Source organism: Mauremys reevesii, linkage group 9, assembly GCF_016161935.1.
Source record: "Mauremys reevesii isolate NIE-2019 linkage group 9, ASM1616193v1, whole genome shotgun sequence".
NCBI classification, from domain to species: domain Eukaryota; kingdom Metazoa; phylum Chordata; order Testudines; family Geoemydidae; genus Mauremys; species Mauremys reevesii.
In genome coordinates, this window is record NC_052631.1 from 62,798,774 (window position 1) to 62,815,182 (window position 16,409).

Here is a 16,409-nt window from a genome sequence, read left to right on the forward strand (position 1 = left end):
AGGAGTTTTTCTAAGAGGTTTCCATAAGGATGCTCAGATCCTCCAATGTATTTAGGCACCTAACAAATCAATGGGAGTTAGGCACCTATATAGCTTTGAGGATCTGGGACACTGCATCTTTGTGCATGAATTCCATGCTGCTCTATTTAATCCTGTGCATTCTCAAACAGGGATTCCCTAACCCCCACCTCGCCGCTGCAATCTTCACCAAACCACCAATAATAATAAATAACACCATATTGCACCATCCACCCCCAAAGGAGATGCAGCCAACTGAATCTACCTCTCCCACTACTAAAATGCAGCCAGCTCAGGGGTGGGATGTGGCAGCTGATTAGCAGCGTGCCACAAGCCCATTGTGTGGGACAGGAAGTGAAGAATACTGTACCCAGGCTCAGCTGGAGCACCATTTATAGGCCAGCAGACGGGGATGACCTGAGCCCAGATACGGGCAGAATCCCGGGGCTAGCCCCTGCTCCTGTAAAGTGCAGTGAAACCTGGAGTAGTTGCCAGGACACCCTTTGTGTGTCATCTGAAAGGCAATCCCCCTGGTATCAAAGTGCCCCCAACGCCATACTTGGACACTGCCTCTATCCTGGCTCCCAGGGGAGAGTGTTTTTACTGTTGTACGACTAGGCCTGCATTGTGCCAGGCACTTTACAAGAACATCATAAGACACATTCCCGACCCCCAGCGCGTCTCAAAGGCAGCCACCATGGCCACATGCAGCCACCAGGGGCTTTTCTTGCAGCTAGAGCCTCCTGGGCTGTGATTGGGGATGAGGGGGGCAAAGTAGCAGCCCTTCCCTGGATGCTCCTGGATGCACTGCCCTGGTGTTGGTTGCTGGGGCTGCCAGCAGGTGTTGGGCCCTGCCCCCCTTTGGAGACACCTGGGGCACAGCGCTGGAGGAACAAACAGCTGGTGAGTTCCCCACCTTCCCAGGGGCGCTGGGGATCAGGCTTTGGGCTTCAGCCTCAGTCTCCGGCAGCTCACTTCAGGCATCGTCCCTGGGCCCCATCCTCTGGGCATAGGGCTTCGAGCTCCAGCCCCCCACTGCTCCCCACCCACTCCCATCACCCCTGGCCCCTGCTGCCTTCCTCGACCTTCCATCCAGGGCTTAATTTGTCCAGGACTGAGTAAGTCTGCTGTGAAAAGTGATACTTGTATGTTTGTTAATACCACTTTTCACAACAGACTGGCTAGCTAGCAATAAGTCAATTACAGTGATTTGGATATGTGTATGTGCCTATTTATTTGGTTTTCCTACAGCTAATTAAGTATTTTGGGGAAAAGTTTGAGAGTGGCCACCAGCAAGAGATGGTGGCTGCACTTTGAGGCCACAAAAAATTTGTCCTGAGAACTCCTAACAGACAATATGGAGGGAGGGAGAAGGAAGGAGGTGGAACCCATTTGACAGCTGGAGCATAGAGGTGCGAGAGATTCAGGGACTTGCCTGTGGTCACACGGGGAGCATGGTAGAGCCAGGAACTGAACCAGATCTCCTAAGCTCCAAACCAGAGCTCTCACCACGCGACTCCCCTTCCAATCAGCAGTACAACTCATCTACAGCGAGTACTGCATCAAGTGTGGTGGGGAGAGGGACAGGGAGCGGAGAATTCAGCATGCTCTAGTTACAGTCTCTTGGCCCTTAATTTGGTTCTTAGTGAACCCCAGGGATGGATCTGCTAAGGATAAACCAGCTGCATTTCCCGAAGACGTCCACTACCCCAAGTTAGCTTTATGGGGGGCCGAAATATGCATGTATAGAATAATAAAAACCTTCACCTCCATAGTAAGCTGCATTCGCTGCTCCATCCTCAGCGGGGTAAGCTGTGGAATAAACACAGCCCGTTACTGGGCAATCATGATGCAGTTCATAGTAAACACAAGACTCAGCATCCTATGGAACTTTAGCCCCTGACGGGGGCCACTTATCACACTGTACCAAACCCAGTGGCCCTGCTAAGCAGCCATGGAAGCTCAGAGTATGAATGACTCGGACGTGCCAGAGGCCTGGCTGTTGGAGAGAAACACTCTGCACTAGGGCCCTGCAGAGCTCTGTGTGCTTTGCTAGCTGGGTGCAGGGAATGGGCTGGGTCTTTCTTAATGCTGGCTGCGATTTTGCATGTGCACCGGGGGCCATCCCTCCATGCCTGGCTGTGCCTCAGCAGCCCTCTCCTGATGGCGTTGGTACCACAGGCCAATCAGAAGCCCCAAACACACACCCACGAGAGCCAGTGAGCTAGAGAGCCACTGCCCCTGCTTAATAACCCCACTGGCTGCGGCCTGTGGCGCCATCTGGTCCCAGCTGCTGTCAGCAGGTTCCCCCCAGTCCGTTCCCACCAGCGGCCAAGACTCCCAGCTTCTGCCTTCATCTCCCAGAGGATGGGGGTCTTGAACTCAACTTACCCCAAGACTAGTTTAATTAGGGAAAAAAGCCTCCTTTGTAATTTGCATGGTCTGTTTTTTAATGCCTGTTGCTTTGAAACTCCACTCCAAACTGCAAACTGTTTGAATGCATTTGGAATCAATTTACATTTGTTTTCCCTAATGCTTCTGGCAAGGCTGCAAATCTTTGCAAATATGCACACACACAAAATGGAAATTGTTCTAGAAAAGGGTGGGTTTGTTTGCAAGAAATTGTGAATTTGTGTGGGGGAAATTCTGTAACAAAATTCTACCTTGTGACAATATCACAAATGTCCCTACATTTATTCCTGTGGCAAAATTACCTAAGGAACACATTTACCTTGTGCAGGATCCAGCGAAAAATTCAAAATAAAACAATCAAGTCATGGGGGAGGTTTCACAGTTTTAGACCATAGTCAGGAATCCCCAATGGTCCCTTCCCATACCACAACCTCTTTTTCCATACCAGCACTCCCAAATCCCCCTGCCTGTGCAGCCAGGCTATAATAGGGTGGGACCCCCCTCCCCATTTAGTAACATTGGAAATGCAGTGATCATGACCCCCAGGTTGAGAGCCCCTGCCCTAGAGTTTTGATGAATAAGTTAGTACTCAGAGTGGTGAGTGTTCAGAGTGGTGGCCTAGTGCTCTAAGCACAGAACTGCAAGCCAGGGAGATACATTCAAATCCCAGAGCTAACACCAGATAGATCCTGGGCTCAGAATGGAACACCAGCTCCTTTGAGCCATGAGTTTTTATGGCTGAGCCTGTGGACAAGTCACTCAGCATCCCTCCTGCCTCGGTTTCTCTTCATGTCAAATGGGGTGATAATAGTTACCTCCCTTCCGGGCAGGTGAGGGTTATGAGAATAAGCTGATGTTTGAAAATCATTATGTAAGTGTCAAGTATCAGAGGGGTAGCCGGGTTAGTCTGGATCTGTAAAAAGCAACAAAGAGTCCTGTGGCACCTTATAGACTAACAGATGTTTGGAGCATAAGCTTTCGTGAGTGAATACCCACTTCGTCGGATGCACCCACGAAAGCTCATGCTCCAATACATCTGTTAGTCTATAAAGTGCCACAGGACTCTTTGCTGCATTATGTAAGTGGTTACTATTGCTGTTCGCTCCACCCTATGATATGAGGGCATCAATGCCCCGCATTTCTAAGACCAGCAGTAAATCCCATTTCTTCCTTATAGAATGTGGGGAACCCATTATCCTTAGGTTTGGAGAGTGGGGGCTAGGGTGACCAGATGTCCCTATTTCATAGGGACACTCCCGATATTTGGGGCTTTTTCTTATATAGGCGCCTATTACCTCCCATCCCCGTCCCGATTTTTCACACTTGCTCTCTGGTGGCCCTAGTGGGGGCAGGGTATGGAATTACTTTGCTTTGCTCCGATCTGCCACCTTCGGCGCTTTTCTTGCTTTCCTTGTGGACAATGCACATCCGGGGGATAAACCAACCAATCGGAAGAGTTGGGCGCTGTTTCTCGGCCTGCTCAGCAGGCCTCGGCTCTCACTTCTCTTAAGAGGCCTAATCCTCCCTGAGGGGCAAAGAGGGATTTTGTGGGGTTGCTGGGTGGGTCTGCTGCCCGGGGCGGACATTCTTCAGGTCAGTGGGGAAAGCTGCCATGCCAAACCCCGTGGAGCTTGGTGACCCCAGGCTTCCCAGACATAAACGGATCACTTTCTATCTGGGAATACACAGGCTGGGAACACAGAGGTTATGAAAGGAACAAGGCTTGTGGGGAGGGAGCAAAGACAAGAATAGTGGTGTGAGGCTCATAGAAGCCATTCCCCAATCCTCAGAACCCCTGTGAGGTCAGGCAGTAACACTGGCTGTCTGTGAGATGGGAGCAAACAAGAGACAAGTGACTTGCCCATGGTCACCCAGCAAATAAGTGTTAGATCAGGGACTCGTGCTCTCCAGCTGTCAGCCCCACTAGGCAATGCTGCCTATGAAGACAGGAGTCCTTCAAGCCCTCAGCTATATTAGCCAGCCCTGCCCTTTCAAGGAGGTAATCTGAACAGATGAATGCAGAAAATTCAAGCCTTTGTTAGCACTCTGGAAAAAGCAATGTCAGACCCACAGTGAATTGCAGGAGGAACCACACCCGAAATTCAGAGGTAGAGAGTTGTGTAACTCTGCTCCAAGCACGGTGACAGCTCGAGGCCTGTGACCTAATTGGGGGGCCCTCCAGGAGGGGATCAGAGATGCAGTTACCTCAGAACTGTGCCACCAATGTAAGGCCCTAAGATACAAACACATCCCTGGGCACATAGGCACCGTCTTCTGCTGGCACCGGTGGGTGTTCAACCCCCTCTGCCCCGCCCCTCCCGCCCCTGCCCCAAAGTCCCCTCCCCAACTCCGCCCCCTCCCTGCCCCTATTCCAACCCCTCTCCAAATCCCTGCCCCGGCCCCGCCTCCTCCCCTGAGCGTTCCTGCTCCTCACCCCTCCTTCCCCGAGTTTGTTACACCGTGAAAACAGCTGCTTTGCGGTGGCAAGCGCTGGGAGATAGGTGGAGAAGCAGGGACTCGGCGCGCTCAGGGGAGGAGGTGGAGGTGGAGGAGAGGTGGGGTGGGGAGGGGAGCTTGGCTGCCGGTGGGTGCAGAGCACCCACTAATTTTTCCCCGTGGGTGCTCCAGCCCCAGAGCACCCACGGAGTCGGCGTCTATGCCTGGGCTTCCAAACAAATCAGCCCTACAGAGGAAGAAGTGCCCTCTGATAGATTCCTGTGATGACTCAGACTAATTAGCATTAGCTGGAGGGAGCTATAAATCAGAGGAAGCAGGTATATTGACTGACCTCGTTAAGTGACAAACACAGCAGGTAAGGGTGTCAAATAGCCTAAAAGCACAAAATATCCCCATTGTGAAAATGAAAAAGCAAATCTCATGACATGCATGCAACACAAATCCCACCATGAGTGTACATCGCACACCCATCACAGGCATGCAACATGGATCCCATGATGAGCATGCATCACCAACCCATCACAGGTGTGCAACACAAATCCCACCACATGCATCCAGCAGAAATCCCATGACCAATGCGGATTGGTTGGTTTCTGCTTCCTCTTCCTGAGCTATTCAGCCAAGGGATTGGAAGGCAAACATAAAATTGTCTCTGCTTCTGGGTCAGTGAGTGACATGGATAATGGCTTCCATTAAAGACAAAGAGAAGATGCAGCATGAGCCTTTCCTAGTGTAACTGTCCATCCGAACCCATCACCCTATGACCTATCTATCGGAACAGCACAACGGGGTCGTTTGAAAACCTCTTTCATTCATTTCCTTATGCTTGGTGCTCCATTGCTTGGGAATTAGAAGCACAGCACATGCCAGTGTCGTTGGGCCCAATCCGTCAGTGGTCCTGATCTCAGCACTTCCTAGGATCAAGGGCTCAGGGACTACTGATGATGTTTTGGCTTGAATGTTTTCTGGCCAGAATTGGAAGATCTTCGAGATAATGCACACACACCCCCAACCCATTCCATCAGCCAGGCCAGGATGCTCAGCCTCAACAAGTTGCATAAACACTGTCACGCTTCAGTTCTGCACATTCACAGGCAACGAATTCCCACAAACCTGAAAGTGCGAGATAACCGGGTCTGTACTGTACTGGCAAGAGAAGCAGGGCGGGGGTCGGTAGTGCAAGGACAAAGAACCCTCTCACACCTGCTCCTCTTGCAATAAGGAGGCAGAAGATCCAGACTGGATTTTGAGACCTCCCGGAAACAATTCCTTGCTGCGATGCTTGATCTGAAGTCAACCAGTTGACGTCCTCTATCCCCTTCTTTGGAGAACATGTTGCCTCTTCTGGGCTAGTCCCATACGAAGGAGGCATCTTTTTTCTCACCCTATGATTCTTTCTTTCTTTCTTTCCAACAAGAACCCCTCCCACCCCCAAAATGCACTATACATTTCAGGAATCTTCTCTCCTCCAGTAAAATCACTAAGCCCCGTTCCACTCCAATTCTAGAGTAACTGAGCCCGGTGGACTAAGCGAGAGCTGAATTAGGCTCTCTGTTTCCATGGCACTGGAATGGTGAGATTAGAGTCCTGGTCACAGCAGCACACTGTAAGGAATGGGATCTTTCGGCCTGTGACTTAACTGTTATTGTTCTCTAGGGTACGCCCATACTGCAGGGGGGGAGCCAGCCTCTCAGCCCAGACTCGTGCTAGCAGGGCTTGCCCTAGCACGTTAAAAATAGCCGTGTGGATGTTGTAGTTGAGATCAGGGGGCTACCCAGAGTTTGCACCGGTACTGCAACATGCACACTGCTCTTTTTAGCACACTAGCGTGAGCCCAGCTTTGTGGGTACATCTACGCTGCAGATGAGGGGATCGCTTCCAACTTGGGTAGATGTAAGCATGCTAGCTGTGACTGAGCTAGCGTGCTAAAAAGAGCAGTGTTGCCATGGTGGCATGGGAGGAGGGATGAGCTAGCCACCCCGAGCATTATCCCATCTGAGATCCTAGGCATGGACCAGGAATCTAGCCTAGACCATCCCGCTGCCCACACAGTTTTAGCATGCTAGCTCAACCGACGCTAGAGAGCATACGTCCACCCACGGTGGCAATTACACCTCCAGCTCACGTGTGGACATATGCACAGACATGGCAAGATGAGGCAGGAGTGTGACAAAAGCCACCTGAAAGCAGAATGCTCCTAGAAGGGTTTTCTCCTTACGCATGCCAGGAATTACAGAGAAGTGGACATTACCCAAGCCTTCCCAGGGAGGTGAGTACGCAGGGCTCTGCTGCCGCTCCCACAATGTGCCTGCAACTTGCAGTGTACTGGGAGAAGAATGCAAGCACAGGAGCAGCTCCTACCATCAGCTAAGGAAGCAGTATTACAAAGCAAACGAAAATATCCACAACGCAGGTCTTCAAATAACTTCACAACTTCAAACAAATTCACTCCCCACTAGAGAGGCTGTTACTAGCGTGGGTTGGAAAATATGCATCAGGCCCACTTTTCCCTGGAACATGCTGTTTCTACTACACCAAAATATTTCACATCCTCGTACAGATTGTGATGAAACTGCATTTTGAAAAATTAAAATAGGAAAAAGCCTTTTTTAAAGTGTTGGAACTTCCCCTTTTGATATTTCCAGAGCAAAAAGCTTCTGGCTTTTCATTCTGAAATGGCATTAGTTTACATATTTTAAACAATAAAATACAATTAAGTAAGGGTCAAAATCAAAACAAAATGTTTTCATTGACCCCCAAATGGATTTTTTTTCAGAATTTTGTTTTGCAAAAAAAAAAAAATCATAATTTTGGACTTTCCCAAATTGGGATGAAAAAAATTTAACATCTGGAATTTTTTTGTGGGATGGAAAACCATTTTTGGACCAGCTCTAGCTATTTGCATGCATGATTGCTATGCTTGTCCCTGGGCTGACTGAGGAAAGTGCAGGTGAGGACTCAGTGATGTGCTAACCTAGTCACCCATTAGGTTCTCCTCAATTACATGAAAAGTCAATGACCTTCTGCTTTAATGTCAATCATTTCCTCTCGGCCTGCCACAAAGAGAAAAAGGATTTAACCCTTTCCCTGGCTCACTGACAAGTGCTTAGCTTGGGATGGGGTTATGGACAGTAACAATACTTGGGGTGTCTAGATACTGCAGGGAGACACACTCCAGCAATGATTATACTGAGAAAGCCTTTAGTATTTGCTATCAGGGAATCCCCAAGCTTTTTACAAAACAAATGAATTCATCCTCTCAACTCCCAGTGAGTAAGTATCAGATCCATTTTGCCAGAGGAAACTGAGGCTCAGAGAGGTGAATTGACTTGCCCCAGACTAGATAGCAGGTCAGTTGTAGAGGCAGGCGCAGAACCCAAACTTATTGGGCTTTGGCCACCAGATCATATTGTGCCCCGCCCCACCCCGCCCCAAAAAATGGGGAAGGGAAAAATACTTAAGAAAAATAAATTTTTCATTTCCAATTTTATCATCAAAAAAATCCCTTAACAGTTTTGTACAAAACCATATCATACCATTTCGTTTCTTTTGAATTTTTTCTCAAAAATTAAAATGTCATTTTCGAGTCACGTCGATGACTTACGCGCCACGTGATCCTTAGCCTCTCCAAAGAGACAGCCAAAAAGAGAAGCAGTGACCAGGATGGATATCCACTACGACCTGGGCTGAAATCCACCAATTCAATTCATGTTCAGACAGGAACAATTTGGTGCTGCTGTCTCAGTCTGGATTCAAACCAGTGCCCTAGAGGTAGAATGTTCCATAAAACCAAGATCACGCCCTTTCTCCAGGACCATCCAGTCAGTCCAATTTAGCCCCTTTTAGAAAAGAGAATGTAAAGCATCCTTTCATCATGAAGTCTTGTGTTTTAAAAACTGACTAATCTGGGGACACACACAAACCAATGGCTTGTGCTCCCCCTGCCGTTTCAGCAGCAACAGCAGGCAGTGATCACAGTACCTAGAACTGTGCTGCAGTTGCTGGCTTGATGATTAGGTGCTGTGTAAGCTAAAGTCATTAACTAACAAACAGCCATAGCAACATCAGGTGTTTTCAGCACCCAGGCAGGACGGAGGGAATCAATGTCTGCTAAAAACAGAAAGGGATTATTACGTTGGTAGTGGGGGGAAAGAGCCATTCAGCATTCGTCCAGGTTTTTGATCACTCCAACCCAACATGTTTGCCATTGGGTGCTTGCCATGATACCAGAGCCTGAAGAAGTGAATGGGAAGTCATCAGCAGTCTTTCATTCAGGCCCCTTTATGATGATGATGGTTTATTGTGGTAGCACCTAGGGGCTGACAGACAAGAGGCCCCTATTATGCTAATCACTGAACAAACACAAACCCTGCCTCAAAGAGCTTTCAGTCTCAACAGATAAGGAAGACAAATGGCAGGGGAAAGGGAAATAGCAGACAAGGCCCTTAACCATGAGTGTAGCTTTACTCACCCGAGTAGACCCACAGAAGCCAGTGAGACAACTGATGTGAATAAAGTTACGCAGGTGCTAAAGCGATAAGGTTCTGGACCTCCGTGTGTATGCGTGAGGCTTCCCTCTAGTGGCTAGGTCACATACAAGATTCAGGACTGGTGCAAGCAAAAGAAGCTCGTCTTTAGTTTCAATAGGAGAGAGGTGTTGTTTGGAAGCTGAAGGACTAGGGTTCTAATCCCACCTCTTCAAGTGTGTGTGTGACAGCAACCCAGGTCCAGCTCCACAAAAGTATGTGAGCTCCTAACGTCCATGGAAATCAGCAGAAGTTAGGAGCCTAAACACTTTGTGGATGTGGACCCAAATCGGTTATCTGCAGGCATGGATCTGTTACAGTACAACCACTTTCCCCTCGCGCACACGCACCTGCTAGGAACACAGTTTCCAAGCTCCTAAAAAGGAATTACCAACAATAGGAAGGAAAGACATCAATCAGAAGCCATGACAAGTTCTTGGCAGCATCCCTTTAAAAATGTGTGTTATAAATAGAATGTATTTATATACAGATTTGGTTCAGTATCAGCATTTATTGTCCCTCTAGTTAAATATTGACCTGTACAAATATTTGCATCTCTGATCGTTCAGACTTGATATTGACCTCAACTGAAGTCAGTTTCTGTTTGTTGCCTCATTTGTTCTAGAACTCTCTGAGCAAAAGAATTAGCGATAGCACAGGCAGCCCAGCCTACCAGGAGAAAAGTCTAAGATTCTTCCTTTCAAGCAACTCCGCACACCCAACATACTCAGCCAGTGTATATCATCATAGCTCCATGGCAATCAATGTGCCCAGATCCCCAGCAGGTGTAAATTGGCTACAGTTCCATTGACGTTAATGAGTCAAATTCTCAGCTGGCATAAATTAGCGTCTCTCCACTACAATCTCCACTTAGTATCAACTCCAGCCAGCTAGCACAACTTTACAGGTGTTAAACTGTGTCTACACTATGTGCTAACTGGAGATTCCAGTGGGGTTACCTACCTCAGGGTTGCTAACTCGATATAAAAAAATCACCTTGTTCCCTAGTCTACACAAGGCCCCTGGGGTTATGACCACACTACAGCTTTCTACCTTGAGTTAATGGATTGCCACTTAACTGGAGGTAGCTAACATGGTTGGAAACCCTAGGACGGGCACCTTACAAAGGTTTGTTCCAGGTTTGGGAGTTAGGAGCCTAAATACCTTTGAAGATCTGGGTCAAAGTTTCAGGGTAAACCCCATACATTTATGTCCTGCAACAAAGTGTATGGAGCGTCTGCAAAGGCATTAGCTCCCCTGATATAGTTGGTGATGGTAGAAAACTCGTGCGTGCAAACCCGGAGAGCCTGAGAAAACCCCTCAAAAGCCTGAAGTCGGGCAGAGGTGTTCAGCTTTTACAGGCAGGATGGGGGAAATTTCCTAACGAGTGCTATTTTTCAGAAATCTGCTGCTAGCTTTGATGAGGCTGGTGCACAGAGAAGACCCAGTCCAAATCCAAGCTCCAAACCCTAGGTCCAAGCTCCAGCATCTGCCAAACAGAAAATGAGAGGACACATTTGACTGGGGCTTTGAGAAAGGGAGCAGAAACAACTGTGAATCCATAACTGACTTGTTAAGACCTCCCTTAGCAGCCCAACAGACCCTTGGCTTGGATCGAGCTCTTGTTCTGTGTTACACGTGGTGTACTGAACCTGGGCTGTTGTCACTGATGGAGTCTGTATCTACGGAAAACAACCTAGTCTTCTTAATGAAGTATTCCAGATAAGTGACCAGACTGAGGGGCACCTCCTATCAGACATTAGCGCAACTGCAGTCTCCGCTATCCCCAAGTTGAAGAGGACTCCCCACCTGTCCAACATTATTCAATCTAGGCCAAAAGGGACTTCTATGACTATCTACTCCGACCTCTTGTGTAGCACAGGCCCTGGGGCTCTCCTGAATTAACTCCTGCTGGAACTAGAGCAATCTTTTAATGCAGGGTTTGTTAAGCAACCTTTTTTCCCCACCCTTATGATTCTTGGACAACTCCAGGGCTGGCTACTTTGGCCATTTCTTAGCAGCAACTCTGCTCCAGATCTGTTATTGCCCTGATCTACAGTATCTTCTCCCATCTCACTGTGGAAGATCTCTCTTCCTGACACACGGCATGACTGTGAATGCTTCTGGCTGGTCCTCCAGGGCTAACAAACAACACTTCTCATGCAGAATAGACAGCTGAGGGAGTTGGCAGACAGGCAGTGAAGCCTTCTCAGAATTCATCGCTCCCCAGGTGAAGCCCCTCAGAAGGAACCATAGCGTTAATCTGGGAGGCCTGCATTTGGGAAGGCAGGAAATCACCACTCAGACTTTCCAAGGGAATCGTTTCCAATGTAAGTTCAGGCTCTTGTAATCTCTTAGCTAATATAGGTCACTATGGGCCTGATCCCCAACCTACCCAAGTCAGCTGGCATCTTCCCTGCCCCAAGCTCTGGCAGAGTGCAAATTAGCAGAGCATTGGTGTAGATGCACTGAGCTGCATGGGGTCAAAGCCTTCGATGCCTTCAACCATCTGTGATAGGGACTGCTAAAGCACTGCAGCCAGCTGGAGCTTACCACGCTTCTGTTATTAGTTATTTTTCAGCCCCCACCAAGACCAGGGCCCCACCATGCTAGGGGCTGTACGCACACACCATGACAGATAGCTCCTGCCCCAAAGAGCTTAGTCTAAACAGACAGACCAAGGCTGGGCAGAGAACCAAAACATACAGAAACTTGCCCAGGAGCACAGCCCAGAACAGAACCCCAGAATGTCTCCTGACATCCCAGCCAGTGGCCTGCCCACTAGACTACACTGCCTCTGCTCCAGTAGGGCTGCCTTGTTAGAAACGTATTTACTTTAACACCAGTTTGGGAGCCATGTACCATGTCCTTCCACTCGGAAAAGTAGTTCCTGGTGGAAGGATGAATCTAATATAAACAGTAAGTGGGGAAGCTCACTAGGAGGTCAGATTCTGACCTCAGGCCAAATATGGAGTAACTTCTCTGGATTCACACATTCCCTGGTATAACTGCAACCAGACTCTGCCCCTGCCCCTTCTCCTCAGCTGTCACCATATCTACTGCACTGCGTTTTCTGTCTGAACTTTCCCCGTCCTTTAGCTCCTCCGGGTTCCTGAGCTCCTATGGCCCCTTGTCTCCTCCACCCCATGAGCCTGGCTGCCTTTTTCAGGCATAATTAGTGGCCCAACAGCCTCTGCCAGCTCCCACTTTGCAAACTGGGAGAACGAACAAAATTCCATAGCTGCTGACTAGTATTTGCATTGGAAAGGGGGCCTGAAAGGGGCCAGAAAGGGAATGTTCCTGGGGCAATGGAAGGGGAGGGGAGAGGGAGTTTAAAACTGCCACATCTCAAGCCTTCTTCTGCTTCCTCCCGTCAACCCCCAGCTACAGCTTGATCCGAAGTCCACTGAAATCAACAAAAAGGCTCCCGCGGACTTCAGTGAGCGTTGGATTCAGGCCTGTAGTGAAGTACAGTAAGAGCCTTAATGCAGCCTAGTTCATCCTCCTGTCACGTGCTCCTGCAGTGCTGTAGCCAGCCTGCAGGCAAAGGCAGCGGTTTCCCTATGAAGCACTGTTGCAAGGAGAATGCTAGGACGGAGCAGGAATTCACAGCTTTTCTTATGAAGCGGATGCTGGAGCTTTCAGGAACTTCTCAGGCTCTCCATGCTTTTCCTATGGCACTGGGAGCCCTCGAGGTGGGACCCAGCAGAACTGCACCAGCCCCTCTGCGCAAGGGGCTGTCCATACCTACAGAAGGAGAGCCAGCTTTGCCGCATACCAATTGGACAAGTCTATATGGCTTGTGGTCCACAGTTTGGCTTGGTGATATTTGAATATGAATAAACTACATTCATTGTGCTGAATGAACAGAAGCGCGATTCTTTCCCCATGGAAATCATGCCCCCTCTCCTCCTTCCTGTAAGGGCTGGTTCAGATCTGAACTCAAGGGCCTGGTTCCCCTTTTATTTAAATCCATCCCTTTCACAGGATTTACACCTGATTACAGCTTGTTGGGAATTTCTGACAAAAGTTTTTTGTTAAAAAAAACCAAAGTCCCAATTTGTGGAAACTGAACCATTTTGCAGGAAAGGGTCAGCTCTGACTAACGTTTCCACTTGAAACATTTCAAAGTCATCAAAAATTTTTGTTTTGCCATTTTCTAAACAAATCATTTCACTTTCCCAGTTCAAAACGACTTCACTTTCAAATTTTAGCTAAGAATAGTACCAAAAAATGAAATGATTGGAAGCAAAATGAAACATTTTGAAATGATCAGAATGAAACACTTCAATTGACCTGAACCAATTTTTTCTAAGGTTTTTCAGTTCATTAAAACTCTCAAACTTTTGACTTTTCCTTCAATGGGAAATGTTTCCAAAATCTTGAAAACATTCGAAGGATAGGAAAAATATTTTCTGCCAACCTTTGCTCCTGATCTACACTAGCATGAGAGGAGACTATGGCCCATAAACCTTTGCCCAGTACAGCAATATAAAAAGCAAATCTCAATTTGTGTTGGCAGATAACAGGCAGCCTGGTTCTCCCATCCCTTCCCAGGTCTTTGTTTCCATCTCTGCACAGTCAGGATCTGCTCCAGCATATATGGGAAGCGCAACAGCTTACAAGGGCTGCCAGCACCACACGACGTATGAAATTTACCCATCTGTGGCATATCATGGTAACAGCATGCACACGCCGAGCTCAGACGCATGCATGTTTCTACAGCACAGTCAGGCCTAGTGCGACCTACATCCCTGCTTTCTCAGCCAGTGAGCACATACAGAGTCACACACATTTCGATCAATAGTGCCAAGTATATTAGCAGATTAAATGGCATTTACAAAGAAATGACCGAGACATCAATCCTGTGGAAATGACTCCCACTGGCCAAATTCTGCTCCTATTTACTCAGGTACTAGTGGAGTACTTAGGTGTAACTAAAGGCAGCATTTGGCCCTTACAAATCATTATGAATCACGAGTTTCTCTAGCTAATGAGCGTAAATCTAATTTTCCGTTGCCTCAGCAAATGGCCACATTATGTCATGATGTAGCAATGCAATGGTACCACAAATTGATGCAACGCTGAGGCATCAAGACCTCTGAACTAAACCGGTGACTCTTCAACTGCCCTTCAAGCCAGACAGACCCTTGAAAATGGAGCTGTCCCATTAATTAATTTCATCCACAGCCTCATCCTACTGCCCTGCACAGTGTGTGGCGGCACAATGGTCTGTATAACATGCATTCACTTATGAGGATTATTTTTTGTACTACCCTAGCACCAATGGGACCCACCTGTGCTGGGTGCTGTACAAACACAGGACAAAAGAAATTGGTCCTTATCCCAGAAAACCTGCAATCTATTCCCTACTAAAATACAGCCCCTAAGAGCAGAGGTGGTTGGAGCTCTCAAACCCCATGAAAAGCCAGCAGTGCATGTAGATACCGGGGGGAGAATACTACAAAATGGTTAGTGAAAGCTGGGACAGGATCAAGTGGTTAAGGCCAAACTTGCCTCATTATTTACAGTGGTGAAGGACCAGCCAGCTCCCTGTGCACTGAAGTCATCAGCTGATCAGCGACACCTTGCACACGGCTTTTGTGAAAAGGGCCTGGGAAAGCCCGTTATCAGGTGCCTTGATCTGGAGTGCCAATAATGGCTCAGTCCCCCAGCCAAGGAAACAACCTGAGAACATCTTGTTCCAGCGTCATTTCATTTCCTTGAACTCCTTCCTGCTACCGCGTCTGCTCCCTTCTGTCCCACATTTCACAACCCCAGGCCTCCTTGTGGAGTGGAAGGGGTGCACTCCGAGCAGCGGGGGAAGCAAGTGAGACTCAGGATGGATCAGAAAAGGGGAGCTCAGATCAGTGTAGGTGGGGCTAAAGGGAGCTCCAAGCACTGCAGTGGTAGGGGCCACACTGAGGGAGCTTGGAGCATCAGATAGACAGGACCCAGGAGCAAGCTTCCCACTAGAGCTGGGTGCATTTTTTTCAACAAATTGGGTTTTTTTAAGCCAAAAAATGCATTTTCTGGGGTTCAAAACTATTTGCTGAATTCAGGTGAAATTCAACAAATAGTTTTGGTTAGGGGGAAAAAATCATAGAAGAGTCAAAGCATTTTGTACTGACTTTTCAATTCAGAATGCTGTTTTGATTTTAAACTTGGCTAGTTTTAAAGGGAGAAAAGGGCACACAACGTCCAAAACAAAGCAGAAAATTCAAAGAAATTTCCTCTCGGGGCTACTTGAAACATTTTGCTCGACGCAAAATGAATTTTTTTCAATTTGACTTCAACAGGGGTCAGCTCAGGCGCCCAGAGAGCTGCTCAAGACCGTCCATGCATGACTGCAGAGCAAATGGAGGTGCTGACTTCCCCTTGAGAGTGAGAATGGTCCCTCCATACCACAGCCAGCCTGGGTGAAGCGCCCAACCACACCCACACACATCAGGGGCTTGCTGTTACCCCACTGCTGTTGTTTGGTGCTGTACACTTCACTGCATGTACTTCTAGCTCCAGAGAAATGATTACCGAGGGAGGTCATCAAACCCAACCTCTGGTCTCCTACTGCCCCGTTCAATCACAATCAGTGCACTGGGTACCATACACCCACGGACCTCACTCTGCCAATGCAGCCCAAAGCTCCCAGCATGCGATAAATGGGCACAGATGCTATCGGAGTCGTCTGACAGCAGGCATGCCACAGCATGTGCTAACAGCAGGGAAGAGGTTAATAAGACAGGCGGGTGTCTCATAGGGTACATCTACACAGCAGCTGAGAGGTAAATTCCAGTGTGGGTAGATGTTCACACACTAGCTCTGCTCAAGCTACTGCCTACAAGTAGCAGTGTGCACGTGGTGGCACCAGCTACAATCCTGTCCAACCCCCTCTCCCTCCCAAGTACATACTGCCACACTGCTATACTTAGGCACTTGCTCAAACAGAGCTAGCGCATACCCGTCTACCTGAGCTGGAATTTACACCTTGCAGCTGCT

The 16,409-nt window shown here is 48.3% G+C and overlaps 1 protein-coding gene and 1 long non-coding RNA gene across 6 annotated transcripts in view; one reads left to right on the plus strand and one right to left on the minus strand.

Annotated features, from left to right (window-relative positions):
* Positions 1 to 16,409, minus strand: part of LOC120371762 (Krueppel-like factor 5) — a 77,224-nt gene that overhangs the window by 16,672 nt on the left and 44,143 nt on the right. For 4 of the 5 annotated variants that reach the window (XM_039487966.1, XM_039487968.1, XM_039487965.1 and 1 more), the window contains one exon: positions 1,786 to 1,830. In XM_039487966.1, coding sequence (XP_039343900.1) covers positions 1,786 to 1,830 — 45 coding nt within the window. Of the gene's footprint in view, positions 1 to 388; positions 442 to 1,785; positions 1,831 to 16,409 lie in introns of those variants that run through there. The other variant, XM_039487969.1, reaches the window with a different exon arrangement.
* On the plus strand, positions 10,063 to 13,233 carry LOC120371764. Its single transcript, XR_005584562.1, has 3 exons — positions 10,063 to 10,198; positions 10,815 to 11,743; positions 12,798 to 13,233. It is a non-coding gene; the product is annotated as an uncharacterized LOC120371764 (long non-coding RNA).